The sequence below is a fragment of the Microcaecilia unicolor genome, chromosome 3, assembly GCF_901765095.1.
Source record: "Microcaecilia unicolor chromosome 3, aMicUni1.1, whole genome shotgun sequence".
Taxonomy (NCBI): Eukaryota; Metazoa; Chordata; class Amphibia; order Gymnophiona; family Siphonopidae; genus Microcaecilia; species Microcaecilia unicolor.
The window spans coordinates 491,852,619-491,879,957 of NC_044033.1; the positions used below are offsets into that span (position 1 = coordinate 491,852,619).

At 43.2% G+C, this 27,339-nt stretch overlaps 1 protein-coding gene across 1 annotated transcript in view; it reads right to left on the reverse strand.

Annotated features, from left to right (window-relative positions):
• LOC115467264 overlaps positions 1 to 23,103 on the reverse strand; it is a 145,507-nt gene extending 122,404 nt beyond the window's left edge. Inside the window, 4 exon segments of the mRNA XM_030199080.1 lie at positions 2,275 to 2,322; positions 14,238 to 14,285; positions 21,314 to 21,367; positions 22,949 to 23,103. Of these exon segments, the coding sequence (XP_030054940.1) occupies positions 2,275 to 2,322; positions 14,238 to 14,285; positions 21,314 to 21,367; positions 22,949 to 23,009 (211 nt within the window). The 5' untranslated portion in view covers positions 23,010 to 23,103.
• Positions 23,104 to 27,339: the final 4,236 nt, after the last annotated feature.

Genomic DNA, 27,339 nt, shown 5'->3' on the forward strand with positions numbered 1-27,339 from the left:
CATGGAAGGTTCGCGGCAGTAGGGGGAGCTGATTTCAAAGCAGCACACCCAGGAGCAGGAGGACTAGATTTAGGACAGTCAGTCTATCTCCAATATAGCTGATTTATGGAAAAATTTGCTACTGTAAATGTGTTGTGGTTTTGTCTTTAATAGGAACCTATGTACTTACTTACATCTGTTTTGGCTACTTGGGGATCTCAGTGTTGCCTCTCTGGTTTGATGGGTTACAGAGTAATAGGGGAATCTGAAAGTACTGGATCTTTTCTTAATTAATATTTTTCCTTTATTCTCCTTTGTTATGAGAATTGGAACTACTAATTGTAGTGGACTTGAACTGAATAATTTCGGGGGGGGGGGGGGGGGTCATGATAGCATTGTGCTTATTTCAATCAGTTTTTACAAGTTTAGCTTCATTTGTCTTTATTTGAAATTTCGTAAATAAAAAAGTTTCTAAAAATTGAATAATCTTATCAATGGGGCGGGGCTAGGGCAGGGGTGGGGCTAGGATGGGGCCCCACCAAATTGGTCTGCATAGGGCCCCGCACTTGCTAAGACCGGCCCTGATTGTAGGATCTCCGGCGATTGAGGCTGAACTATGGGTTGGACTAGTTCCCTCTGCTGGAGTAGCTTTAGATAGTTCAGACTTAATTTGGAGGACCTTATTGGCAATATGATCAGCTAGGTCTTGGGAGGTGGGATATGTTTTCTGTGAATGTTCTTCATCACTAGTGGAAGCTAGTTTTTTTTTTAACTAAGGAGAAAGTATGCTGGGGACATTTTTTTTAATGGGGAAATAGAGCACTCTGCTGCTCCCCAGTATCTCTCCACACTCGTCCTTCCCTACACCCCTTCCCGTGCACTCCGCTCCATGGATAAATCCTTCTTATCTGTTCCCTTCTCCACTACTGCCAACTCCAGACTTCGCGCCTTCTGTCTCGCTGCACCCTACGCCTGGAACAAACTTCCTGAGCCCCTACGTCTTGCCCCATCCTTGGCCACCTTTAAATCTAGACTGAAAGCCCACCTCTTTAACATTGCTTTTGACTCGTAACCACTTGTAACCACTCGCCTCCACCTACCCTCCTCTCTTCCTTCCCGTTCACATTAATTGATTTGATTTGCTTACTTTATTTATTTTTTGTCTATTAGATTGTTAGCTCTTTGAGCAGGGACTGTCTTTCTTCTATGTTTGTGCAGCGCTGCGTATGCCTTGTAGCGCTATAGAAATGCTAAATAGTAGTAGTAGTAATCTGTGTGCCAAGCACAGTGCTAAAATTAGACAGAAAACAAACTAACACAATATTGTAGGCTTGGTAGAGCAATATTCCATTGGCTCTAAATAAGGTCCATTGAAATCACAAAGTCAGCAATAACTAAGTCAGAGTTAGGAAATGTACAAATATGACTTGTTTCTGTGACTAGGAATAGCAATAACTGACAACGCAGGTTGAGAGGCTGCCTAGCAAGATACAGTGGAACAGGTAGTAAATATCAGTCTACAATCTTACAAAAAAGGGGGAAAAAACCCAATTCAGTCGGAGTATATAAACAACATTGCACCACACTAAACTCCAACTTATATATGCAAATATCTCTTTATTATAAATACTTGTGCCTTATACCAGCTATTAACTTTAAACATTATGGTGTGCTGTGCTGTTTTTGTACCTCTGTGTTTCAATAAAGATATATTAAAAAAAACACTCAGTGTTTTAATGTTTAAAGTTAATAGCTGATATAAGGCACAAGTATTTATAATAAAGAGATATTTGCATATATAAGTTGGAGTTTAGTAAATATCAATGCCAGATTTGTCCTCTGCATGAGAGGAGGAACTGCTGGTGCTACATTCTGCTATGCGTGACAGAAAGAGGTACAGTACCAATCTGCATTCTTGCTACGTGTGAGAAGAGCAGTTATTAGTATTAAGCTGCAAAGCTCTGCTCCCACACACATATCTCTCTATATAAAAAGCAACACCAACGTTCTATGAAGCCTCCAGCCGCCGGAAGTGTGAAGGGGGCGAGATATCCGGTTTCCCTATGAGTGTCTGCCCCGCCCTCTCTGTAACACAGTCAGTGAAGGAAAACAGCAGAGCACGAAATCAAATCGCTGGCTCTGTAACAGTGAAGGACTCGGAGGGGAGAGAGGCCAGAGGGCAGGGACACACACACTCCCACATGCACACAAAAGAAAACATTGCTAGCCCCCGTTTCATTTGCATCAGAAACGGGGCTTTTTTACTAGTATGTATGTAAGACTGAAAGGACTTACCTGTATATGTGGAATCTAACTCATGCCAGGGATGAGTTGGTACAATTTCTGAAAAAAAAAAAAAAGTAACTCAATAATTAGTTTCTGATATTTCTGTAAGAAGGGAACAACAAGTACAGAAGACCCAAAATTCCACTGCACCAGTAAACAGTCAAGCAAAAACAGCGAAGGAGACAACGAAGATGATGATAAACGTCCAACGTAGAGAATGACACGGGGACCCGCAGTAACCGCAGGGATGGGGGATGGGGACAGAACCCACAGGGTGGGGATGGGGACAGAGCCTGTGAGGACGGGGACAAACTTTGTCCTCATGTCACTTTCTACTTTGAACCCTGTTAATCAACTGGACTGTTATGTATGTTTGATTGATGCAGACGACAATATTTTTTCTATTTGTAATTTAAACACAACAGTTACACAGCATATTGTTCCTTTTTATACTTTAATAAAAAGATTTAAATATAAAATCATAAGTGTTCGAGGCTTCTGCAGATGAGAACAGAACCCACGGGGACAGGGATGGGGCCTGCGGGGATGGGGTAGGAACGGGGACAGATTTTATCCCCGTATCATTCTCTAGTCGAATGGACTCAAAGAGTTCACATTAGAGGTTTATTTCACAATAAAAACGTAAAATAAACCCTTAATGTGAACTCTTTGAGTCCGCTGGACGTTTTTCATCATCTTCGTTGTCTCCTTCGCTGTGTTTGCTTGTCTGATATTTCTGTGCCAAAGATAGTGCTCGGATTTTACATTTACACTGTAATTCTATATATAGCACTGAAAATTGGGCATGTAAATATGGGCGTACACCCAATTTGCGTGTGCAGTTTAATCAATAACAAGCCAATTAGCAGCAATAATTGGGCACTAATAATAATTAAAGAACAGAATGGATCTCAGTTAATGTTCAGAAATCACAAAACTTTACTAAAAATAACCCAATGTAGCCATGTTTCGTGTAACCTGGGGTTAAAGGAATTGAAATAAAAATAAATACTTACCTGGGCTCTGGAGGGTTCTGGAGGTGATTGCTGCCCTGGTGGGTGAGGGCTGAGGGATACAGTGCTGGCTGGGGGTCGGCGATGTTCGGGGCCGATTTTGAGGCCATTTTTCTGGATGGGAGCGCTACGGGGGAAGAGTGGCGCTCCCGAGAGATTTTGGGGCCTGGGAATGCAGGCCCAGTTTTGGGGACGAGGCGATGCACTTTTCAGGGTCCGGGGATGGTTGGAAATGTCCCCGGGCCTGCAAAAGTGAGTCGGAGCGCTGTACGAGCGCTCGGGTACGGAGGAGGGCACGTTTTCGAGCCGGAGTGCTGGAGGCACTCCGGGTACTGCGTGGGGGCCGGCGAGAAGAGAAGACGGCGTCGTTCCAGGCCCCAGATGGAGTAGAGGGCCGAAATAAGATAAGACCGGGAAGGAGTGGAGACCTTCCCGGCGCTTTAAGGGGGGGCCGGTCTGTGAAGTCCGGGACGCTCCAGCGTTCCCGGTGAAGAGAGAGGGCAGCAGTCCGAAAGAAAAGAGGGCTGCCGGTGGAGAGGACGTCGGGGGAGTGACGTGCGGGCGTGCATGAGGCGGACGCGCGTCTTCGCAAGTAGGCCGAAGCCGGGGCCTAAATTTTGGGCCGGCTTCAGTTCTTTTTTTATTTTTGGATCCGTTTTCGCCCCAGGACCACCGGGACCGGAACCGAGGGTAGGCATCGAGTGTGCTGAAAATCACGGACAAGGTAAGGGGTCTTTTGACCTGAAATTTTATTTTGTTTATTTTTAAATTAAGTAAATACAGTTTTTTATTTTTTAAAAATCAGGGGTTGGTTCAATTTAAATTTGGTTTACATATTTGTGATCGGGGAATTTTTCTGGATTTTTGGGGTGGGTTAGTTTTTAAATTTAAATATTTTTAGGGGGTATTTTGGAGGGGTGCTAGTTTGAAGGGGTTAATAAAGGGTTAAATTCTTAAATTCGACAGGGTAGATTAAGGAAGGGGTATATTAATTTTTGGAATGGGTTTTACAAATTTGGGTAATTTTGGAGGGGTGTTAGAGGGGATAATGTGCGGCGGATAGGAAAATTGGGGTATTTTTAAAATTTAAAAGTATGGTTAGATGGAGGATTCAGGGTTTTAGTGGCAGGGAAAATTTGGGGTGTTTTGGAGAAATTGGGAAGGAGTTATAATTTTATTTTATAATTTCCCATTAAACTCTATGGGAAATTATAAAATAAAATGGAGATTTTGCTGTGCTACTCAAGATTCCGCTGGTCAGCTAGAGAGTTTAGAATGTTGGAAAAGGCTTGGGATTGGTCAGCACTGCTCGGAATCCCAAGCCAAAGCTTGGTATCCTAGGAGATGAGGCTAACTGGCAGTTGCAGTGAAAGGCTGGTGACTGAAGAGAGCGGAAACGCAGCTCAGTGTGGGAGAGTCAGTGTGAGATTATTGGTGGTTGGAAGTTAAAAAGTGAATCTAGGGTGATGGTAAAATGTGTGAGAGTGATAGTGAATGAAAGGAAAAGCCAGAAAAGGGATTTTATTTAATTTTTGATCAATTATAATAAACTTGGGGGGTATGAAGTGTGATTGGTGTTGGTAGTGAAGTGTATGAATGATAGGGGAAAGTGTATGAATACATGTGAGAATAAGAAAGTGATTAAGGAATGTGGGATGCAAGGGAATGAAAGGGTTATCAGCCTTTTCAGTTTAGGGAATTGAATGTTTAGCGTAGGATTGAAGCAGTACAGGGATTTTTATTTAATTTTATTTAAATAGTTTAATTGGCCCTAAGTATTAACTAATAATTCACTAGAACTAAAAGTATAAACAACGTGAGAGAATAGATAGGGTTTTTCCTCCTATTAAGTTTTTAAGGGATAGGTTTAGAGAGAAGACCGGAAAGAAGAACCTGGAAGTTGGAAAATCAACAAGGGCCCCTCCGCAAGACAGACTACACCTCCAGCTAACTGATATCAGCTAAGTGACCTTTGAAGGAATAGAGGAAAAAATAGTAAAGAAAAAGATAAGAGAAAACAAGTTAATATATTAAACCTGAGTCTGAAAAATTGTTTAACTAGTATTGTGATAAGAATAGAAGGGAATTTGGTTAGAAATAAAAATGTTATTGATTCTAGTTTTTATTATTAACAGAATGTGATAAATAAACTTGTTTTATTTATAGTAAGATAATAGAGTTTCATTGATTCCTTCAACTAAGGGGATAATCCTGAATTTAGTTTTTCTTTCCCCTCATGGTTCACGGGATTGTGAGGAGAGGTTAGTTTTTGTAGCTTGTCCCTTCCATTCTGGTGTAGAGCCCCAGAGTCACGACTAGTGCCATCTGAAAATTTGGAGCTCTATTTCTGATGACATCTGGTGCCAGAGTGAGAGGGGTACAGCTTACATTTGGCGTAGTCGGCAGGATTTTGCCTGATTTTGGGGAAACAATAAGGGGTAAATTGTGACTGATTTACAAATAACATTGAATTTGGAGGGTTTATTGCAGGTTGCTGAGTTCCTTTAGAAGAAAATTGACCGAGTTTGGCTGTCTCAATAAAATTTACATAGCTTGCTGTGGGGTTGTGATTTATTTGGGGCTTGCATTTGTGTGTTCCGGAGAGTTTTTGTTTCTGGGGTGCATCCAGTTCCCCCAGTCAATCCAGAAGATGGACGGAGAGGCTTCAGGAAGTCGGGCAGTGCCTCAAATTCTAACCCACACCATTGTGATACCCCAGGATAGAACTGTGCCGGATTTTTGTGGGTTTCCCAGGGGACCCGAAGACCTGAAAGTTGAGGACTGGATAGAAAAGATGAAGTCGCGATTGAGGATTCTAAGGGTTCCGGTGGAAGACCAAGTTGAGGTGGTAAGGGACCATCTGAGAGGGATCGCCCTGGACACCATCAAGTATTCCCTGCCGAGGAACTGTTCAGTTAACGAAATTTATGATCTGCTGAGGCAGGTGTACGGTGACAAGGTGGCTTTGGGTCTAAGAATCCAAGAATTTTATAACTATCACCAGGGGGACAAAGAGACGATCAGAATCTTTGCATATAAGCTACAAGAAAAACTAGAATCAATAATGAAGAGGGATCGGAGACGTATGGGGAACCCAGATGAGACTTTAAAGGAACAGTTTGTGATTGGGTTACGGGACGAGAGCTTGAAACGTGAGATCATGAAAAGGAGCGAGGACAACCCTGCGATGCCGTTCGCGGAACTGATGCAGGCGGCTATTCGGTGGGCCGGAGAGGAAAGGGGGTTGGCCCCCTGGGAAGCACCGAAGAGAATTCTGCAAAGAAACTGAGATGATGCCGGTGATCACAGCAGGGCTGAGGAGCCTGCCACGGTAGGAGTGTTGCAGCAGATAACCAGCATGTTCGCACGGATGTGCGAGAAACAGGAGGTGGAATGGGAAAGACAAAGAAGAGAACGCAACAGTCAAAGATATCCCAGCTCTGGAGAAGGTTATATGAGTTATAACCAGAATAGAAGTGCTGCCAGGACTTCTTCAGGGGATGTGATTTGTTACAGGTGCCAGGAGCCAGGGCATATAGCGCGCTATTGTCGGAGTGAACGAGTGACTCGAGCTGGTGCCGGAGGGGACCGAAGGGAACTGGAAGATCAACGAGCCCGTGGTAATGGTCAGAGGAATGGGGACGCGAGAGCGGAGGTGGCAGGTCCCTCAAGAGAGAGTGATTCCAAGACCCTGATACGGTTACAGAAACCAAAGAGTCAGGAAGATTCCCAGGAGGAGGAACTGCTTGGAGAGAGAGCGATTGGGCCAAGCCCACTCTTAAAGGTGAAAATAGAGGGAGTTGAGACCCTGTGTACAGTGGATACTGGGTCTAATGTGTCCACTCTCTTGGCCAGTTTCTTCTACAAAAATTTTAAAAATGTTGATTGTTTAAAAGATGCCAGTCGACTGACTCTGGTAGCTGTGAACGGTACCGAGTTACCAGTTCTGGGATATATTGAAGCTGATGTGGAGTGTCTGAGGCAAGTAATCCCTAAACGTTGCATTTTTATTGTGAAGGACAACTTTCGAGAAGGTCAAGTGGAGAACGTGAATATACAGGGAATTATTGGGATGAATGTGTTGCAGCATTTGGAAGGGTTATTCAGGGACCTCTCTTGCTTCACCCTAGAGCCAGTAAAAATTGCTGGGATCCTGACAAAGATATCTCAGAGGCGAACAACTAGTTCCGGAGAGCCCGAGGGATATGTGAAGCTACAGGGAAGTGTGGGCCAGATAATTCCGGCTAGGTCCGAGCGAGTTTTGCTTGGGAAATGCCAGAGGATAAGGAAGACTTCGGAAGCCCTTTTAGTAACTGCTTCAGGAAAAATCAGCTTACCCGAGAAAGTTTTGGTAGCAAATACCCTGGTCACTCCACAGCGAGGGAATGTGCTGGTGAGAATGATCAACATTGGGGTGAAGGATGCACGTATTCCCGGAAGAGCGCAAATAGCGGAAATTTACAAACCGGATTGGATAGCTTCTCAGAGAACCTCTGAAGGGGTCAGGGAGTCGGAGGAGGACTGGGAAAGAATCATCTCCAAGATGAAAATTGAGTGGGACAATTTGTCACCGGAGCAAAGCCAGAAATTGAGAGAACTACTGTGGAAGCATCGGGCGGTATTCTCGGTAGATGATACCGATATCGGGTATTCAAGCCTTGTGTCTCATAAGATAAACACGGGAGATGCCAGTCCTATAAGGCAACCTTTCAGGAGGGTGTCTCCTCATCTTTTCGATCAATTCAAGACGCATGTGAATGATCTGGTGGGGCAAGACATACTCAGAAGAAGTCATAGTCCGTGGGCCTCACCGGCGGTGGTCATTCGTAAGAAAGATGGAAGCTTGAGGTTCTGCGTGGACTACCGCCGGTTGAATGCAGTGACCATCAGGGATGCATACCCTCTGCCCAGGATAGACGAGTCATTGGATGCTCTGGGTTCCTCGAAGTGGTTTTCCTCCCTTGATATGACGTCAGGGTATTTCCAAATGGGCATGTACCCCAAGGATATGGAGAAAACCGCTGTTACAACACCTTTCGGACTCTTCGAGTGGACCCGTATGCCGTTTGGGTTATGCAATGCACCGGCCAGCTTCCAACGACTTATGGAAACTGTCCTGAACGAGTACGTTTTCGAGATTCTGCTGCTGTACTTGGACGACATCTTAATCTACGCGCCAAGCTTCGAGAAACACCTGGAAAGGCTGGATTTAGTCTTCCAAAGAATGAGGGACAATGGGTTAAAGTTAAAACCTGCGAAATGTAAGTTGCTGTGCCAAGAAGTGAGGTACCTGGGTTATGTGGTATCCAACAGAGGGGTTTCAGCCGATCCAGAGAAGGTGCGAGCGCTTCAAGACTGGAAAGAACCGAAAAACAAAACCGAAGTGAGAAGCTTTATCGGCTTTGCCAGCTTTTATCGAAGATTCATCAGGAACTTTGCAAAGATAGCTGCGCCTTTACACGCTCTCACAGGAAAGAATGTGCAAGCAGAGTTTAGTTGGAGTGAGGAGTGTCAGTTGGCTTTTGAGACACTAAAGCAGAATCTTTCTGGCGCTCCTGTGTTAGCTTATCCAGTCTTCACAGAGCCGTTCATCCTGACCACGGATGCGAGCAGCAGAGGTTTGGGAGCGGTTTTGAGTCAGATGCAGGAGGGAGAGGAAAAAGTAATCGCCTATGCCAGCAGAGGACTGAGAAAGTCAGAAAGAAACCCAAGCAATTACTCCGCGTTCAAGCTAGAACTCCTGGCGCTGAAGTGGGCCGCCACTGATAAATTCCGAGAGTACCTTCTATACCGAAAGTTTATTGTCAGAACGGATCACAACCCGTTAAAATATCTGGAGACCGCAAAAGTACAAGCGGTAGAGCAACGATGGCTCGCGCAGTTGGCTGAGTTGGAGTTCTCAGTCGAGTATAAGCCAGGACGCAACAATCTGGTGGCAGATGCTTTGTCCCGTTTACCTGATGCAGAGGAACCAGAAGTGGAAGAAGACACAGGAAAGGATTTCTTGACACTCGCATGTTCTTTAATAAGAGTCCGAAGAAAGGGGTGGAAGCCCAACAGACAGGGAAGTTGTAAAGGGGTGAACCTGGAGGAGCGGAATGAAGTTATCAGGAGGGCACAAGCTGAAGATGAAACAGTAAGGTGTGTGATTTCTTGGCTTTCGCAAGACCAGTACCCAGCCCAGGAGGAGATGGATACCTCAGAGAAGAGAGCGTTATGGAAGCATCGAGGAAGATTGCTGATTGAGAATGATCTTCTTTACCGGAAATACGAGGACTGCAGACGAGGCAATGATGAATTGCAGGTTGTGGTGCCTCAAAAACTGAGAGAAGAATTGCTGGAGACATTCCATGATAGGATGGGGCATTATGCGACTGAAACGACTTTTAAAAATCTGAGAAGGCGTCATTTCTGGGTTGGCATGAGGAAGGATGTGGAGTTATGGATAAGTAAATGCAGAAGATGCTGTTATTCAAAAGAGCTGTTTCCACGTGAAACAGTGGAACTGGGATGTTTCAACGTGGTGAGACCGCAAGAAGTGTTGGCGGTGGATTACACGATGTTGGACAGGGACAGCGCAGGATTCGAGAGCGTACTCGTTCTGACGGATATGTTTTCTAGGTTTGCGGTGGTGGTACCCACCCGAAACCAGACGGCGAAGACCACAGCAAAAGCCCTGGTGGACCGGTGGTTTGCAGTGTACGGCACACCGGATAAATTACATTCAGATCAGGGTCCAGCCTTTGAATCATCTCTCATCAAAGAGCTGTGCGGCTGGTATGGCATTAAAAAGACACGAACCACTCCTTACCACCCCCAAGGCAATGGAAGGTGCGAAAGGTTTAACCGGACCCTGCACCAGATTCTTCGTACCTTTCCAGAGGATAAGAGGAGAAATTGGTCAAAGTTTCTTCCCGAGCTAATGCAAATTTATAACAGCTCAATACATCAGGCGACGGGCTATACCCCGGCATCACTCTTTTTAGGTAGAGAAAGTTTGACACCTTTCGTCCAGCTTGTGGAAAAAAATGAAGATGAAGTGGGGCCGAATTTAGGAGGGAATCTTGAAGATTGGATGATTGCACATCAGGAAAAGATGGAAGTGGCTTATGAGATGGCAAGAAGAACGATGGAGCAACAGCAGGAAAAAATGAGGAAAGACTTCAACCGGCACACGGGAGCTGAGGAGCTTCGAGTGGGGGACTGGGTGCTGCTTAGGAGGCAGAGATTCTCCGGGAGACACAAATTGCAAGATTTGTGGGAAGAGCAGCCTTATAAAATTATAGAAATTTTTGGTGATACTTTTCAGGTTATAAGAATGAGGAATGACATGTATGGAGAGAAAACGGTGCATAGGAATTTGGTCAAGAAATATAATTTAGAGGAACCTGTAATGAACCAAGTCCAACATAAAATGGCAACTAAAAGGGAAGAGTCTTATGTGGATAAAGTAGATACGGGTACTAAATGGGGATATACTCTAGTTACTGAGATTACCCTGAATCCTTGTAATTCAGAGCCGGATGAGGGGAATGGGATGAATGTTAAAAGATCTGCTAGATGCAATAAGGGGGTATGTTCCACTTTCCTTAAAGAGAATTTCGTACTAGAATAAATTTAATTTATGTATTGGGGTTATGTGTGTAAAAGTGAAATGAAGTTGGGTACTTCGTATCCCGTTAAGGGAGAGCTAAGCTGGTGAATGAGGGATGGTGATTGTGAAGAATTTTGATAGATGTCTGATCAAAATTCTGTTTCCCCTCATTCTAAATGATGGGGATGCTGTTGATATATATAAACTGTGATTCCTGTTGGGTTCAATCAAATGATATTTGCTGTTAGGAAAAAAAAAAAAATGAAATGAGATAGTTGCTGTTTTTTTTTGTTAAACCTTAGGGGGGTTTATAGGTGCCCTAAGTTGGAGCAGAGGGTGAGGTATTTCACTTTATTAGTTTTAGGTGGAATTTGCTGAAACTGTGGTGGTGAGAATTGTATTGGGAGACTGTTGAAATTGTAGAGTGAAAGGATGAAAATAGTGTTGGGTGTATATATGGGGGCTAGTATCAGCGGTGTGATGTGAATTAGATTTTGGTGTAAGTTTGGGAGTGGAATGTCTGGTGTGTTTGGATTAATAGTTGTGAAAAGGGTTGGTAAGTGAAGGGAATATTGAGGACAATATTCGATCTTAAAGCCAGCGCGAATGTAACCTGGGGTTAAAGGAATTGAAATAAAAATAAATACTTACCTGGGCTCTGGAGGGTTCTGGAGGTGATTGCTGCCCTGGTGGGTGAGGGCTGAGGGATACAGTGCTGGCTGGGGGTCGGCGATGTTCGGGGCCGATTTTGAGGCCATTTTTCTGGATGGGAGCGCTACGGGGGAAGAGTGGCGCTCCCGAGAGATTTTGGGGCCTGGGAATGCAGGCCCAGTTTTGGGGACGAGGCGATGCACTTTTCAGGGTCCGGGGATGGTTGGAAATGTCCCCGGGCCTGCAAAAGTGAGTCGGAGCGCTGTACGAGCGCTCGGGTACGGAGGAGGGCACGTTTTCGAGCCGGAGTGCTGGAGGCACTCCGGGTACTGCGTGGGGGCCGGCGAGAAGAGAAGACGGCGTCGTTCCGGGCCCCAGATGGAGTAGAGGGCCGAAATAAGATAAGACCGGGAAGGAGTGGAGACCTTCCCGGCGCTTTAAGGGGGGGCCGGTCTGTGAAGTCCGGGACGCTCCAGCGTTCCCGGTGAAGAGAGAGGGCAGCAGTCCGAAAGAAAAGAGGGCTGCCGGTGGAGAGGACGTCGGGGGAGTGACGTGCGGGCGGACGCGCGTCTTCGCGAGTAGGCCGAAGCCGGGGCCTAAATTTTGGGCCGGCTTCGGTTCTTTTTTTATTTTTGGATCCGTTTTCGCCCCAGGACCACCGGGACCGGAACCGAGGGTAGGCATCGAGTGTGCTGAAAATCACGGACAAGGTAAGGGGTCTTTTGACCTGAAATTTTATTTTGTTTATTTTTAAATTAAGTAAATACAGTTTTTTATTTTTTAAAAATCAGGGGTTGGTTCAATTTAAATTTGGTTTACATATTTGTGATCGGGGAATTTTTCTGGATTTTTGGGGTGGGTTAGTTTTTAAATTTAAATATTTTTAGGGGGTATTTTGGAGGGGTGCTAGTTTGAAGGGGTTAATAAAGGGTTAAATTCTTAAATTCGACAGGGTAGATTAAGGAAGGGGTATATTAATTTTTGGAATGGGTTTTACAAATTTGGGTAATTTTGGAGGGGTGTTAGAGGGGATAATGTGCGGCGGATAGGAAATTGGGGTATTTTTAAAATTTAAAAGTATGGTTAGATGGAGGATTCAGGGTTTTAGTGGCAGGGAAAATTTGGGGTGTTTTGGAGAAATTGGGAAGGAGTTATAATTTTATTTTATAATTTCCCATTAAACTCTATGGGAAATTATAAAATAAAATGGAGATTTTGCTGTGCTACTCAAGATTCCGCTGGTCAGCTAGAGAGTTTAGAATGTTGGAAAAGGCTTGGGATTGGTCAGCACTGCTCGGAATCCCAAGCCAAAGCTTGGTATCCTAGGAGATGAGGCTAACTGGCAGTTGCAGTGAAAGGCTGGTGACTGAAGAGAGCGGAAACGCAGCTCAGTGTGGGAGAGTCAGTGTGAGATTATTGGTGGTTGGAAGTTAAAAAGTGAATCTAGGGTGATGGTAAAATGTGTGAGAGTGATAGTGAATGAAAGGAAAAGCCAGAAAAGGGATTTATTTAATTTTTGATCAATTATAATAAACTTGGGGGGTATGAAGTGTGATTGGTGTTGGTAGTGAAGTGTATGAATGATAGGGGAAAGTGTATGAATACATGTGAGAATAAGAAAGTGATTAAGGAATGTGGGATGCAAGGGAATGAAAGGGTTATCAGCCTTTTCAGTTTAGGGAATTGAATGTTTAGCGTAGGATTGAAGCAGTACAGGGATTTTTATTTAATTTTATTTAAATAGTTTAATTGGCCCTAAGTATTAACTAATAATTCACTAGAACTAAAAGTATAAACAACGTGAGAGAATAGATAGGGTTTTTCCTCCTATTAAGTTTTTAAGGGATAGGTTTAGAGAGAAGACCGGAAAGAAGAACCTGGAAGTTGGAAAATCAACAAGGGCCCCTCCGCAAGACAGACTACACCTCCAGCTAACTGTTATCAGCTAAGTGACCTTTGAAGGAATAGAGGAAAAAATAGTAAAGAAAAAGATAAGAGAAAACAAGTTAATATATTAAACCTGAGTCTGAAAAATTGTTTAACTAGTATTGTGATAAGAATAGAAGGGAATTTGGTTAGAAATAAAAATGTTATTGATTCTAGTTTTTATTATTAACAGAATGTGATAAATAAACTTGTTTTATTTATAGTAAGATAATAGAGTTTCATTGATTCCTTCAACTAAGGGGATAATCCTGAATTTAGTTTTTCTTTCCCCTCATGGTTCACGGGATTGTGAGGAGAGGTTAGTTTTTGTAGCTTGTCCCTTCCATTCTGGTGTAGAGCCCCAGAGTCACGACTAGTGCCATCTGAAAATTTGGAGCTCTATTTCTGATGACATCTGGTGCCAGAGTGAGAGGGGTACAGCTTACATTTCGCATCCCAAGAGGCGGCATCAGGGGATTTACTTTACACTACTAGGGTCCCTATGGGCACATACATCTAGCAGTGGTAGCATCCAGCAGCACTGAATCGCTGTCAGCTGCTGCACAAATTCTTGATAATCATAGTTTCAAAAAACAAAGCTTCTCCTTCTTCTAGCACATTAAATCCCCTGATGCAGCCTCTTGGGAGGCAACGTGGCCACGTTGGGTTATTTTTAATAAAGCTTTGTGGTTTCTGAACATTGACCTAGATCCGTTCTGTTCTTTGATTGCTGTGATCTACGGACCTCGATTGCCTCTCCTTTTCTGTATAAGACTGAAAGGACTTACCTGTATTAGTGGAATCTAAATCATGCCAGGAATGAGTTGGTACAACTTCTGAAAAATAAAAAAAGGTAAATCAATAATTAAAGTTTCTGGTATTTGTGTGCCAAAGACAGTGCTAGGATTTTACATTTACACTCTAATTCTATATACAGCGCTGAAAATTGTGCATGTAAATATGAGCGTACACCCAACTTGCATGTGCAATTTAATTGATAAGCTAATTAGAAGCAATAATTGGCCGTTAATAATTATTGGTGCTAATTGGCATTAATTAAAATTTGCACACACATTTTTAGGTGCCAGGATCCAAGCGTAAATTTTACATGTGGATCCAAAAAGAGGGCACAACCATGGGAGGGGCATGGGTGGATCAGGGGCATTCCTGGAATTTATGCGCAGTTTTATAGAATAAGGGAGATCCGCATGTAATTTAGGTGTGAACATTTGCACCATTTGTTACTTGGTGTAAGTCCTTGGATGAAGATCCTGGCACAAAACTTCATTCTATAAATGGTGCCCAACTCTGAGCGCTGTTTATAAAATAGCGCTTAACGGTAATTTATATCCCTGCCCAAATTTCGGTGCCATATATAGAATTGAGGCTCTAACTCCTAAGAACAGTAGCTGAGAGTCAATAGCGGCCCTACCATTAGGCCAACTGAGGCAGGGGCCTCAGGCAGCACTCTCCCTTTCTTTCCTCAACCCTCTTCCCCATGTTTACCTTATTTTTTTCTTTTTCAAAAGGCGGCAGTTTCCCCGCCCCTTCGTGGGGCCGTTCTGCGAGGACGCCCTCGGGAAAACTTGGGTGCCCCGTTCGATTATGCCCCTCCAAATAAACTACTTTGAATGTAGTTGCAAAAACCACAGAAAGGCAGTATATCAAGTTGCATTCCCTTTCCTTTACAGAATACTAGCATAACTGGGCATACATATGCATATGTGATTAGTCATAAGCACTTACACCATCCATAGCTTATACAAAATACTGCGGTTAAGATGAGAAGTTCTGAGAGACGATGACATCTCTGTGGGTAAGTGAAATTTTTTTATTCTGATCTTGGTAATTTAAAGATTAGGGTTTAAAAGAGGAATTGTAGGATATTGATAAACACAGAATTTTAAAATAAAAAAAGAAAAGAAAACTTTTTTAGCTAGTCTCTATACCCTTTTCCCCATAGTTTTGAAACTTTGAAGTTTCTGTCACAGTTTAAAGATTAGGGTTTAAAAGAGGAATTGTAGGATATTGATAAACATAGTTAGAATTTTAAAATAAAAAAAGAAAAGAAAACTTTTTTAGCTAGCCTCCATACACTTTTCCCCATAGTTTTGAAACTTGAAGTTTCTGTCACAGCTTAAAGATTAGGGTTTAAAAGAGGAATTGTAGGATATTGATAAACACAGTTAGAATTTTAATTTTAGAATTAAAAAAGCAAGCAAACCTTTTTAGCTAGTCTCCATACCCCTTTCCCCATAGTTTTAAAACTTGAAGTTTCTGCCACAGCATTAACAGATAGTCTCTAGAAGACACAGAAAGGCCCAATTCAGCCCTCATTCCTACCCACCCCTAACTCAACTCTCCATTTATAGTCAATTATTCTAATTAAGATAACAAGAGGGGAATTTTAAATTTTCATTAGGGTCTGAATTACATTTAATTAGTTTCTGAGAAGCAAACCGTAAATAAATTAGAAATTACACCAGTCAAAAGGATCATTATATTCATCTGATATCCTTAGTACCTCAAGAAGTTTTAATTAAACAACTCTATAATACTAAGATGCAGTCAGTAGTCCAGCAGCGAGAGGGGTGCTATCCAGTCTTTTGCATTGGGTGTCACATATATGATTATCTCCCATGTGTGTGCTCAATGCAAAGAGCTCCTAGCTCTCAAAGAACGCGATCGTTCTCTTGAGGCTAGACTTGGAGGAGCTGAGGGAGACAGAGAGGTACATAGAGGAGGCCTACAGGGAAATTGTAGAGAAGTCCCACCTCCAATCTGGGAGCCCCTGTGCTTCCTTGGCGAAGGGAGGCCTTCTGAAAGGATAGCATCATCCTGGTGAGGCTGGAAGTAATCCTGTAGACAGGACCAGCACACCAGGGAATGCAATATCCTCTCACACTGAGGATGTGTCTCCAGGAGCTACTGCCCAGGTAGGAAGGTTTAGGATGGCTGTTGTAGTTGGTGATTTGATTATTAGGCATGTAGATGGCTGGGTGGCTGGTGGACGTGAGGGTTGCCTGGTCACTTGCCTGCCTGGTGCGAAAGTGGCGGACCTCACGTGTCACCTAGATAGGATTTTAGATAGTGCTGGGGAGGAGCCGGCTGTCTTGGTACATGTGGGTACCAATGACATAGGAAAATGTGGGAGAGAGGTTCTGGAACTTAAATTTAGGCTGTTAGGTAGAAAGCTCAAATAGTGCTACCCGTTCCATGGGCAGGGCCCAAGAGACAGGCAGAGTCTCAATGCGTGGATGAAACAATGGTGCAGGGAGGAGGGTTTTAGATTTGTTAGGAACTGGGCAACATTCTGGGGAAGGATGAGCCTATTCCAAAAGGATGGGCTCCACCTTAGCCAGGGTAGGCCAGGCTGCTGGCATTGGCATTTAAAAAAAGCAGCTTTTAAACTAGAAACTGGGGGAAGGCTGACAGTTGCTCAAAAGCGCATGGTTCGGAATAAGGTATCTTTCAAAGATATCACCAAAACAGGGAAGATTGGGTATCGATAGTGAGGTTGCAAAAGAGACTGTAATAGATCAGGTGTCCTTAAATAAAAATAAAAATCAGACAAACGCTTGCAAATTAGTGGAGGAGTGGCCTAGTGGTTAGAGTGGTGGACTTTGATCCTGGGGAACTGAAGGAACTGAGTTCGATTCCCGGCATAGGCAGCCTTGTGACTCTGGGCAAGTCACTTAACCCTCCATTGCCTGCCGCATAGAGCCTGCCATGAGTGGGAAAGCGCAGGGTACAAATATAACAAAAAAAAAATTAATACTGCCAAGTACTGAGCATGATGTAAATAGGAACAACAAACATAGTTTGAAATGTCTTTATGCGAATGCCAGAAGCCTAAGAAATAAGATGGGAGAGTAAGAATATATTGCACTAAATGAAAAATTAGATATAATAGGCATCTCTGAGACCTGGTGGAAGGAGGATAACCAATGGATTCAAATTATATCATAATGATAGGGTGGATCAAATTGGTGGAGGGGTAGCGCTGAATGTTAAGGAGGACCTTGAATCAAATAGATTGAAAATTCTGCAGGAAACACAACATATCTTGAAATCCCTATGGATTGAAATTCCATGTGTAAAGGGGAAAAGGACAGTGATAGGAGTGTACTACTGTCCACTGGGCCAGGATGAACAGACGGATGTAGAAATATCAGAAATTAGGGAGGCTAACAAATTGGGCAACACAATAATAATGGGTGATTTCAATTACCCCAATATTGACTGGGTAAATGTAACATTGGGGCATGCTAGGGAGGTAAAATTCCTTGAGAAAATCAAGGACTGCTTTATGGAGCAGCTGGTACAGGAGCTGACAAGAGAAGGAAAAATTCTAGACCTAGTCCTTAGTTGAGTGCATGATCTGGTGCAGGAGGTAATGGTGATGGAGCCACTTGATAACAGTGATCAGATTTGATATTAGCTTTGGAGTAAGTATACACAGGAAATCCAATACGTTAGCGTTTAACTTTCAAAAAGGAGACTATGATAAAATGAGAATGATGAAAAAAAAACTTAGAGGAGCAGCTGCGAGGGTCAAAAATTTACATCTGGCATGGATGCTGTTCAAAAATACTATCCTAGTAGCCCAGGCCAAATATATTCCATGTATTAAAAAAGAAGGGAGGACGACCAAATGACAGCTGGCATGGTTAAAAAATGAGGTGAAGGAAGCTATTAGAGCTAAAAGAAAATCCTTCAGAAAATGGAAGACGGAATAGACTGAAAATAATAAGAAACAGCATAAGGAAAGTCAGGTCAAATGCAAAGCGCTGATAAGGAAGACAAAGAGGGACTTTGACAAAAAGATTGCTTTGGAGGCAAAAACACATAGTAAAAATATTTTTTAGGTATATTAAAAGCAAGAAGGTGGCAAAAGAATTGGTTGGAATGCTAGATGACTGAGGGGTAAAAGTGGCAACCAGGGAAGACAAAGCCATAGTGGAGAGATTAAATTAATTCTTTGCTTCGGTCTTCACCGAAGAAGATTTGGGAGAGAGTTACCAGTGCCAGAAATGATATTCAAAGCTGACGAGTCAGAGAAACTGAATGAAATCTCTATAAACCTAGAGGATGTAATGGGGCAATTTGACAAATTGAAGAGTAGCAAATCGCCTGGACCGGATGGTATTCATCTCAGAGTACTGATAGAATTGAAAAATGAACTGGCGGAACTATTGTTAGTAATATGTAATTTATCTTTAGAATCGAGCAAGGTACCAGAACATTGGAGGGTGGCCAATGTAACGCCGATATTTTAAAAAGGCTCCAGAGGGGATCTGGAAAATTATAGACCGGTGAGCCTGACGTCGGTGCCAGGCAAAATGGTAGAGACTATTATAAAGAACAAAATTAGAGAGCATATTGAAAAGCATGGATTAATGAGACAAAGCCAACATAGATTTAGTGAAGGAAAATCTTGCCTCACCAATCTATTGCATTTCATTGAAGGGGTGAACAAACGTGGATAAAGGTGACCCGGTTGATATTGTGTATCTGGATTTTCAAAAGGCACTTGACAAAGTACCTCATGAAAGACTCCAGAAGAAATTGGAGAGTCATGGGATAGGAGGTAGTGTCTTATTGTGGATTAAAAACTGGTTGAAGGATAGAAAATAGAGAGTAGAGTTAAATGGTCAGAATTCTCAATGGAGAAGGGTAGGTAGTGGGGTTCCACAGGGTCTGTGCTGGGACCGCTGCTTTTTTTATCATATTTATGAATGATCTAGAGATGGGAATAACTAGTGAGGTAATTAAATTTGCTGACGACACAAAGTTATTCAAAGTTGTTAAATTGCAAGAGGATTGTGAAAATTTACAAGAGAACCTTGGGAGACTTAGGTGTCTAAATGGCAGATGACGTTTAATGTGAGCAAGAGCAAAGTGATGCATGTGGGAAAGAGGAACCTGAACTATAGCTATGTAATGCAATGGTCCACGTTAGGAGTCACTGACCAAGAAAGGGATCTCGTTGTTGATGATACGTTGAAATCCTGTGCTCAGTGTGCTGCGGCAGCTAAGAAAGCAAATAGAATGTTAGGTATTATTAGGAAAGGAATGGAAAACAAAAGTGAGGATGTTATAATGCCTTTGCATTGGTCCATGGTGCAACCGCACCTCGAATATTGTGTTAAATTCTGGTCACCGCATTTCAAAAAAGATTTAGTGGAATTAGAAAAGGTACAGAGAAGGGTGACGAAAATGATAAAAGGGATGGGATGACTTCCCTATGAGGAAAGGCTGAAGCAGTTAGAGCTCTTCAGCTTGGAGAAAAGAAGGCTGTGGGGAGAGATGATAGAGGTCTATAAAATAATGAGTGGAGTGGAACGGGTAGACGTGAATCATTTGTTTACTCTTTCCAAAAATACTAGCAGTAGGGGCATGCGATGAAGGTACAAAGTAGTAAATTTAATACGAATTGGAGAAAACGTTTTTTACTCAACATGTAATTAAACTGGAGTTCATTGCCAGAGAATGTGGTAAAGGCAGTTAGCTTAGCGGGGTTTAAAAAGGTTTAGACAGCTTCCTAAAGGAAAAGTCCATAGACCATTATTAAAATGACTTGGGGAAAATCCACTGTTTATTTCTGGGATAAGCAGCATAAAATGTATTGAACTTTTTCGGAATCTTGCCAGGTATTTGTGACCTGGATTGGCTACTGTTGGAAACAGGATCCTGGACTTGATGGACCTTTGGTCTGTCTCAGTGTGGCAATACTTATGTACTTATGATTATAGGGGCTAAACTAGGACCATGTTATGTTGCTATTGCAGCAAGAATATTGGTTTCCAATATCAGCAAGAATTCCTTACAAAATTGTGACTCTAGTCCATAAAATTCACATTGTCGGAGAACCTCTACTCTGTTCTGCCTACTTTATACCTTATATGCCTTCTCATTCACTATAATCAGCACAACAATCTCTCTTAATGATTCCATCCTTTGACCATTGATTCTATATGCTCTTCCATATTCCCAGTTGTAGCTCCGTCTTTATAGAACAATCTCCCTTTTAACCTTTGTACCGAACCCTCATATCATAGTTTTAAGGCGGTTTTAAAAACACATATAAGATTTTGGAAAGAAATGTATTTTTAAACCTACCTTAAAGTGTCATCTTTACTAAGGTGCATTAGTGAGCCTAAACTTAGTGTGCATGCTAACCATTTAGATACCTATATAGGGGTATTATTTATTTAGATTTTGCTCATACCTTTTTCAGTAGTTACATTCAGGTACTCTGGATATTTCTCTGTCCCAGGAGGGCTCACAATCTAAGCTTGTACTTGAGGCCATGGAGCATTAGGTGATTTGCCCAAGATCAAGGAGCAGCAGTGGGATTTGAACTGGCCACCTCTGGATTACAAGACCTGTGCTTTAACCACTAGGCCACTCCTCCACATGTTTAATGTGTGTTAAAAATGTTAGTGTGCCTATAACGCTGCTTAGTAACCAGGGCCCTAAGGCAGTTAATAGTTTAGGCCCTCACAATTTTCATTTCTGGCTATGGATTGCAATAGCAGCTGTATCCTCACATGATTCTAACTTTTTCTCTACAATTACTGTAGTTCCTTTCCTCACTTTTATTAATTATAATGTACATATAAACTACCTAAATGGTTATTTCGATGGGCAGTGTATCAAATGAAAAATAAAACTGGAAACAGAGCTAGTGTAAGCACTCATGTCTAACTGCCAGAGATAGGTATATAACTTATAATATTCTATAAGTTACCTGTATATAGAGTCCTGCCAGTGCTCCTCCCAGACTCTACATATCAGTACGCTTACCTGTAAAATATGCCTCAATATATCTTCCATCGCATGAGAGAATTAAAGTATTTACCTGAATCAGTGGAACTCTGAACTGTCACAGTCCCAAATTCAGGTTGCTCAGACACTGAAAAATTTGAAAGCAGTAATTGTTAGGCTTCTCTTCAGTTGAAGGTGTGTCAAAGAAAAAAAATCATACATTTTTGGTCTTTAACAAGTGGTATACTGGTGAGTGTGTTTTCTGGAAGCCCTGGTTTAACACTCTTCAACTTGGAGAAAAGACAACTCAGAGGAAATATGATAAAGGGTTATAAAATCATGAGTAGTGTAGAATTAATGACTTGGGAACAGTTATTTATCCTTTTACATAGTAGTGGGACATGAAATTAACTGGGAGCAAATTTAAAATAAATTTAAGGAAGCATTTTTCAAACAATGCATAAAATTTATTGTCATAATGATGTGATCTTTATAGTTGGGGTTGAACGAGATTTGTTCAAGTTTCTGAAGGACAAATCTACAGAGAAATTACTAACAGGTAAACTTGTGACTCGTTACTTCTTCTTTCTTTGAGTGAGCTATAAGGAATAGATCACTCAATTAGGATCTTCTAGTTTTGAAGAGATCCAGACTGTCAGAGCCTGATAAGATGTTGATGCCCACAGGCAGGACTGGAGAGTGGTAGGGAGGGAAGGTTTCTCCTGCAAAAATCAGAGAGCACTGCCCTAAATCAGGAATAATCAGGCTCCTGTGTAGCCCAGGTATTTGGTGCCTTTTTGGCACCTTAGGCAGTTGTCTATGTTGCCCAAAGCCAGGCTTGCGGACTAGCCACGGTCAGAGACAGGATACAGGTCTTAATGGACCATTGGTATGACTTAGCAAGGCACTTCTTAGATTCTTGTGGTCTTAAGCTGTGCAATGCTGTGGGCTGAAAATACCGTACCCTGTGATAAACCAGTGGAAAACACCACTCTTTACGTCCCTCCAGTACTGTATCGAGCCAGAACTGTTCCATGTGTGACATGCCCCCTGGAGCCCCCGCCCTGTCCACTGCACCATGACTAAGAAGAGGACACAATGTGCAGACAGCAATTTTGGCACCACCTTGCTCCTTGCTATCACAGCCCTTGGTATGGCCCTGTTTCCCTCCAACTATCACCTTTCAACAAGAGGGCAGTACGAACAGCTCTATCAATGCATATCATCACCTACAGTTTGGTCTAAACCCTGTTCCATTACACTGTTTGCACTCCCCTAGATACAGCTATGTATCTTTGTTTCCTGACTTTTTAGAGCACATTTACAACTTTGAATGCAGACCCTAAAGATGATTCTGATATTTAAACTAAAAATGTATATTCTGCCATTTAGCAAACAGTTCAATGCAGTTACAAAGAGACATGCTAGACATTTCTAGGATGTAGCAATGGCACCCAAATATATGCATATAGCACAACACAAAATAACATTATAGACTACTGCAAAAATCTGTCAGATTAGCTTTTAAGAGCTGACAAAAATTATATCATTTGGTTGATGTCTCAATAAAGGTGGCAAACTGCTCCAAATCATTTTCATTTCATTTCATTTCATATATTTCTTGAATCACCTATCCTTAAAAATCTAGGAAGTATACAGCAAAAACACAAAATTTCAAAAAAGAATCTCTGCTGGTCAGCTTTCAAGTAGTTATAGCTGCTAGACTCACCTTGCTCATGAGAGAGTCCAGGAAGGCTTACAAAGAGCAACAAGAAGGTGATGCTCAGCATGATTACCCCTTTCCCCGTTATGTGAAGAAAAAGAAAAGGGATCCCTCTTTGCAAAACTTCTTGCAGGCAAACACCATCAGTTGTAGGTGTGGTGAAACTGTGGCTAGAGGCTTTTATATGGTTTCTTCATCCAGGGAATGAGTAAAGGTCTGTTACAACAGATTAATTCAATATTTACTCATTTGTTTTGAGCAAGTAGAGTAGATAGGAACTGAAAAGGTAAACTGAAATCTTGGCAGTGTCATCTAGTGTGATTAGGACAGGGCTGTACTGAGGGCTGTGTGAGCAGAGCACAGGGCACAAGGAAGGCGGAGAAGCACAAACATTTGCTTTGTATCCATTGCCTCTTCTTCTTGGCCATGGCACAGTGGACAGGGCAGGGGTGCCAAGGGGGCATGAGTTGATGGGGCACCAAAATTTGTTTTGCATCCATTGTCTCTTCTTCTTGGCAATGGCATAGTGGATGGGGCAGGGGTGCCGAGGGGTCGATTCCAGCTCTGTATGGTCCTGGGTTAGAAAACTGATCTGTGAAACTCAAGGTCCACCTCCAGTTGTTATGTTTAAATTTTGTTTTCTGCTAAAGTACCTTCACCATGTGACCTGATTTAAACCATTCTTTTTCCCTATCTTTGTCCTAGATTCTTTGAGAGATATGCAAAAGAGGATGAATTCAAGCAGAGATTTGGGACTTGGAAGGATTTCATTCTCAATAAAGATATTCAATTTAAATCTCCCAATTTTTGACAGAATACAAGTGTGGAAAGTGGTGATGAGTGTGGTGGAATGGAAGCGTGACGCCTGGGTCAGAAAAGAAATTTACAACAGAATGTGTCCTTGTAACAGGAGACAAGAGGCAAATTGGTTCCAAAGGCATGACAGCTTTATGAACAGCACTGAGTTTAGTCTCAGGATACTGCTCCCCAGCGTCACCTGACACTCGTTCTTATACACTCTTATCAGTAGTCATGCGCAGTTACAGACAGAGGATCTTACACAGAACCCAGGAAACGAAACTTATCTTTGGCTTTGCACACAACCTTCTATTTCCAACACTGGTATGATAAGCAGCACAAGTTCCAGCTTCTTTTAGCTAAGCACAATAGATTGTCCTTTACAGCAAAATCTAACTCTAGTATAAACTGACTCCAGTTTCAGCAAAACAGTAACTTATTGTAGTGTTCCAGCACATTTACACAATACAGCCTCTATGCACGGATCACGAGACTGCGCTGGCAGAGCCAGCTGCCTTCCCTACAACCCTAAATTGCTGACTACTACTGTACAAGTTGTTATCTAGCTGCTGGTTAACAAATACATACTACTAGTAAAAGTCCAAACTGCACAGGTTTAGGTCTTAGTCTAGGCTCATTATATGAAAGCTGAGGTTTTGGTACAAAGCAAAGATGCGAATGCAAAGTCCAAATAGAAAATCCTGTTAGTGCAAAAGTCCAGATAAAGTAAACAGTGTGTAACGTTCTTTATCTAATGCGTCTGCATCCTGTCTCAAACAGTTATCTATCTAGCTAACAGGAGCTGACAGTTGATGGTTAAGGCACAATACAAGGAGATGCAAATGTTCAGTAAACATTCAAGTACAAAGTATGCCACAGAGAAGGCAAGGTCCATAAGTTGTGTGCAAAGAGCAAAGTCCATAGGTAGTATGCACAGAGCTTGAGGTTGTCCTGCCAGTCTAGTGATGGCTGCAGGCCGTGCACAGTGTTTGCTTGTCCACTCCTACAATTCCCCCCTTTTGATACTTGAACATCCATTCCGGTGGAGAGTATCACCTCCAAGAGTCCTGAAAAGGAAGAGAAAAACAGGGAGAGTTAGCGTAAAGAAGCAATAGGAGGGCCCTAGGTCCTTGCGCAGCCGTTGGGTACTTCGCCGGGGTTGAGACGGGGGGTCCCTAAAGGTGTCCCCCCCCCTTTGTAGCTGGACTTTGTCGTCACAAGGAAGGCGGCCCATCAATCTCAGGAAGAGGGAAATCAGCTTCAGCGTCATCAGCGTCGGATTGCGAGATGGGGGAATACATCTGGAGGCAATACATCTAGAGACACATAATTTGCAGAGCGCGCTGGTCAGCAATACGTGCCATAGCCCTGCGAGCAAAAGATAAAACACATGGAAGTAAACAGGGTAAGAATACAAGGCCCCCAAACAGATAGACACCGAAAAATATTAATTTATGCCACCACGTGCCCCCAAAGAGAGAATCCCACCAAGCATAGATGTCCATCTCTGGACGGAAACATGTGCAAACTTTCTAATGTCATTAGCTATATTTAGTACCGCAGCTGCAGTATCATCAATGGTCAGGCAACATTTGGAAGTATTCCACTTCCCACAGACCCCGCCTTCTTCCGCAAGAAGGTAAGGCTTCGTTACATCTGGGAGTCCAAGTGCTGGGGGGGGGATACAAGGGCTGTTTTCAAACCTGCTAAGGCCTTCAATTCATGTTTTTCCCACTGGAAGGGTTGGGCCTCGGGTTCAGGCCCTCTCAGTTTGGTATACAGGTCTTGGGGCAAAACAGCGAAATTAATGATCCAGATCTGGCAGTATCCGGCTGCCCCCAGTAGCGCACACAGTTCTTTCTTATTTGCAGGAATGGGTTGGTTGCGGATAGCTTGGGTACGGGGTGTACCGAGCCTCCGGGTTCCTTCTCGGAGGCGAAATCCCGGGTACGCGACTTCGATGTCGCATATCTGTGCCTTCTTTCGGCGGGCTCGGTACCCTAGGGCTTCCAGGATTGTCAAGAGGTAAAGGGTAGCTTCTGCACAGTCCGTGTACATTTCCCGGGCCACCAACAGGTCGTCTACATACTGGACGACAGGCCCGTACTCGTACTGTACCACGTGGTTTGGGCTGGTGCTTGGGCTAAAATGGAGTAGGGATTAGGTACAAAAGCAACGATACCCACAACCTGATTATTCACTTTCCTCAAGTCCTGAACTGGTTGGTACTCGGGGGTTCCTGGCTTCTGGTAGATTTCAAGACTCCCTGTTGGGGGAGTTTCTGCAAATGCGGGGGTTTCTTCAGGGAGATGGATGAGGAGTAGGTTCAGGGGGGTAGGGTTCTTGACAGGCTTTCTTGGCTGCCTCGTCCGCACGTCAGTTGCCCCGGGCTATTGAATCTGTCTTCCCTGTATGGGCCCTACAGTGCATCACAGCGACTTTTCTTGGCCTCCACACAGCTTCAAGCAGGTGACAGATTTCAGGGGCATTTGCAACCCGCTGTCAAGAACCTTCAGGCGAACACTACACAATCAACAGGTCACCCATGTACTGGACAACTGGTCCATATTTGATCTGGCACATCATCAGATCTCTGGCAGGTTGCTATGTTGAGCTGCATAGGGTATACTGTGTGTGGGACTGGATGAACTTTAGGATCTTGTGTTTGCAGCATAAGACAATACATGCGATACCATAGAAATATGTCTTGAAACAATATCATACAGGAAACAATCAGTGGCTTCAGAGGCGTTACTGATGATGCCTATACCAAGTAAGCAAAAAGAAATCATTACAATTGACAATGTATAGCAATATTCCTATATGGTCCACCAGTTTAACTGCTGGCCTAGAGTTTAGCAGTTTATCTAAAAAAAAAATGAGTTCAACCAAAATCTCCTTCCAGCATTGGTGCAACCTTAACAGAGTTGTTTTGGGATATAGAGGCAGATGCAGCAACCAAACGTAAAAAAAATCTAAATCGTTAAAGTCCCTAACGATTTTAAAATAACGAAAAATGCACCAAAAAAAAAAGTCACACATGCTGAGATCGGTATTGAAACGTACAGTGTATTAAAGAATCACAATACACATCGTTAATCGGCCCCCAAATCATGCGCAGAGCAGCCAAGCGTTATGTTAGCTGCTCTGCGCATGCCACAAACAGTCAAAACACAGTCAAATCACAAGCACATGGCTCCCAAATCAAAACAAAAATTTAAAAAAAGGGTCGGGAGGGGGCAAGGGCGCTCATCAGGAGCGTCCTGTACGGACGGCCTTGCCCCCCCCCCCCCCGCTGCTCCCCACTTTCCGCCGCTCCCCCCCCCCCGAAAAAGCAAAATTCTAGCAGCCCCTGCCCCCTCCCTTCCTCACTACTCTGTCTCACCTCAGCTCCGCCTCCCGACATCCTCCGCCCTGTGCCCCGCCCCCTCTTGGGGTCGTCGCCGCCATTCCCCTCCTCCATCGGGCCCCCCTCCCTCTTACCGGGCCCGTGCAGCACCTCTCTCCTCTGTCCGAAGGCGCTGCACGGGCAAGAAGAAAGCTGATGCCTGCCTTCGCCCAGCTTCTGTCGCGCGTCTCTCTCCTCCTGGGCCCGCCCC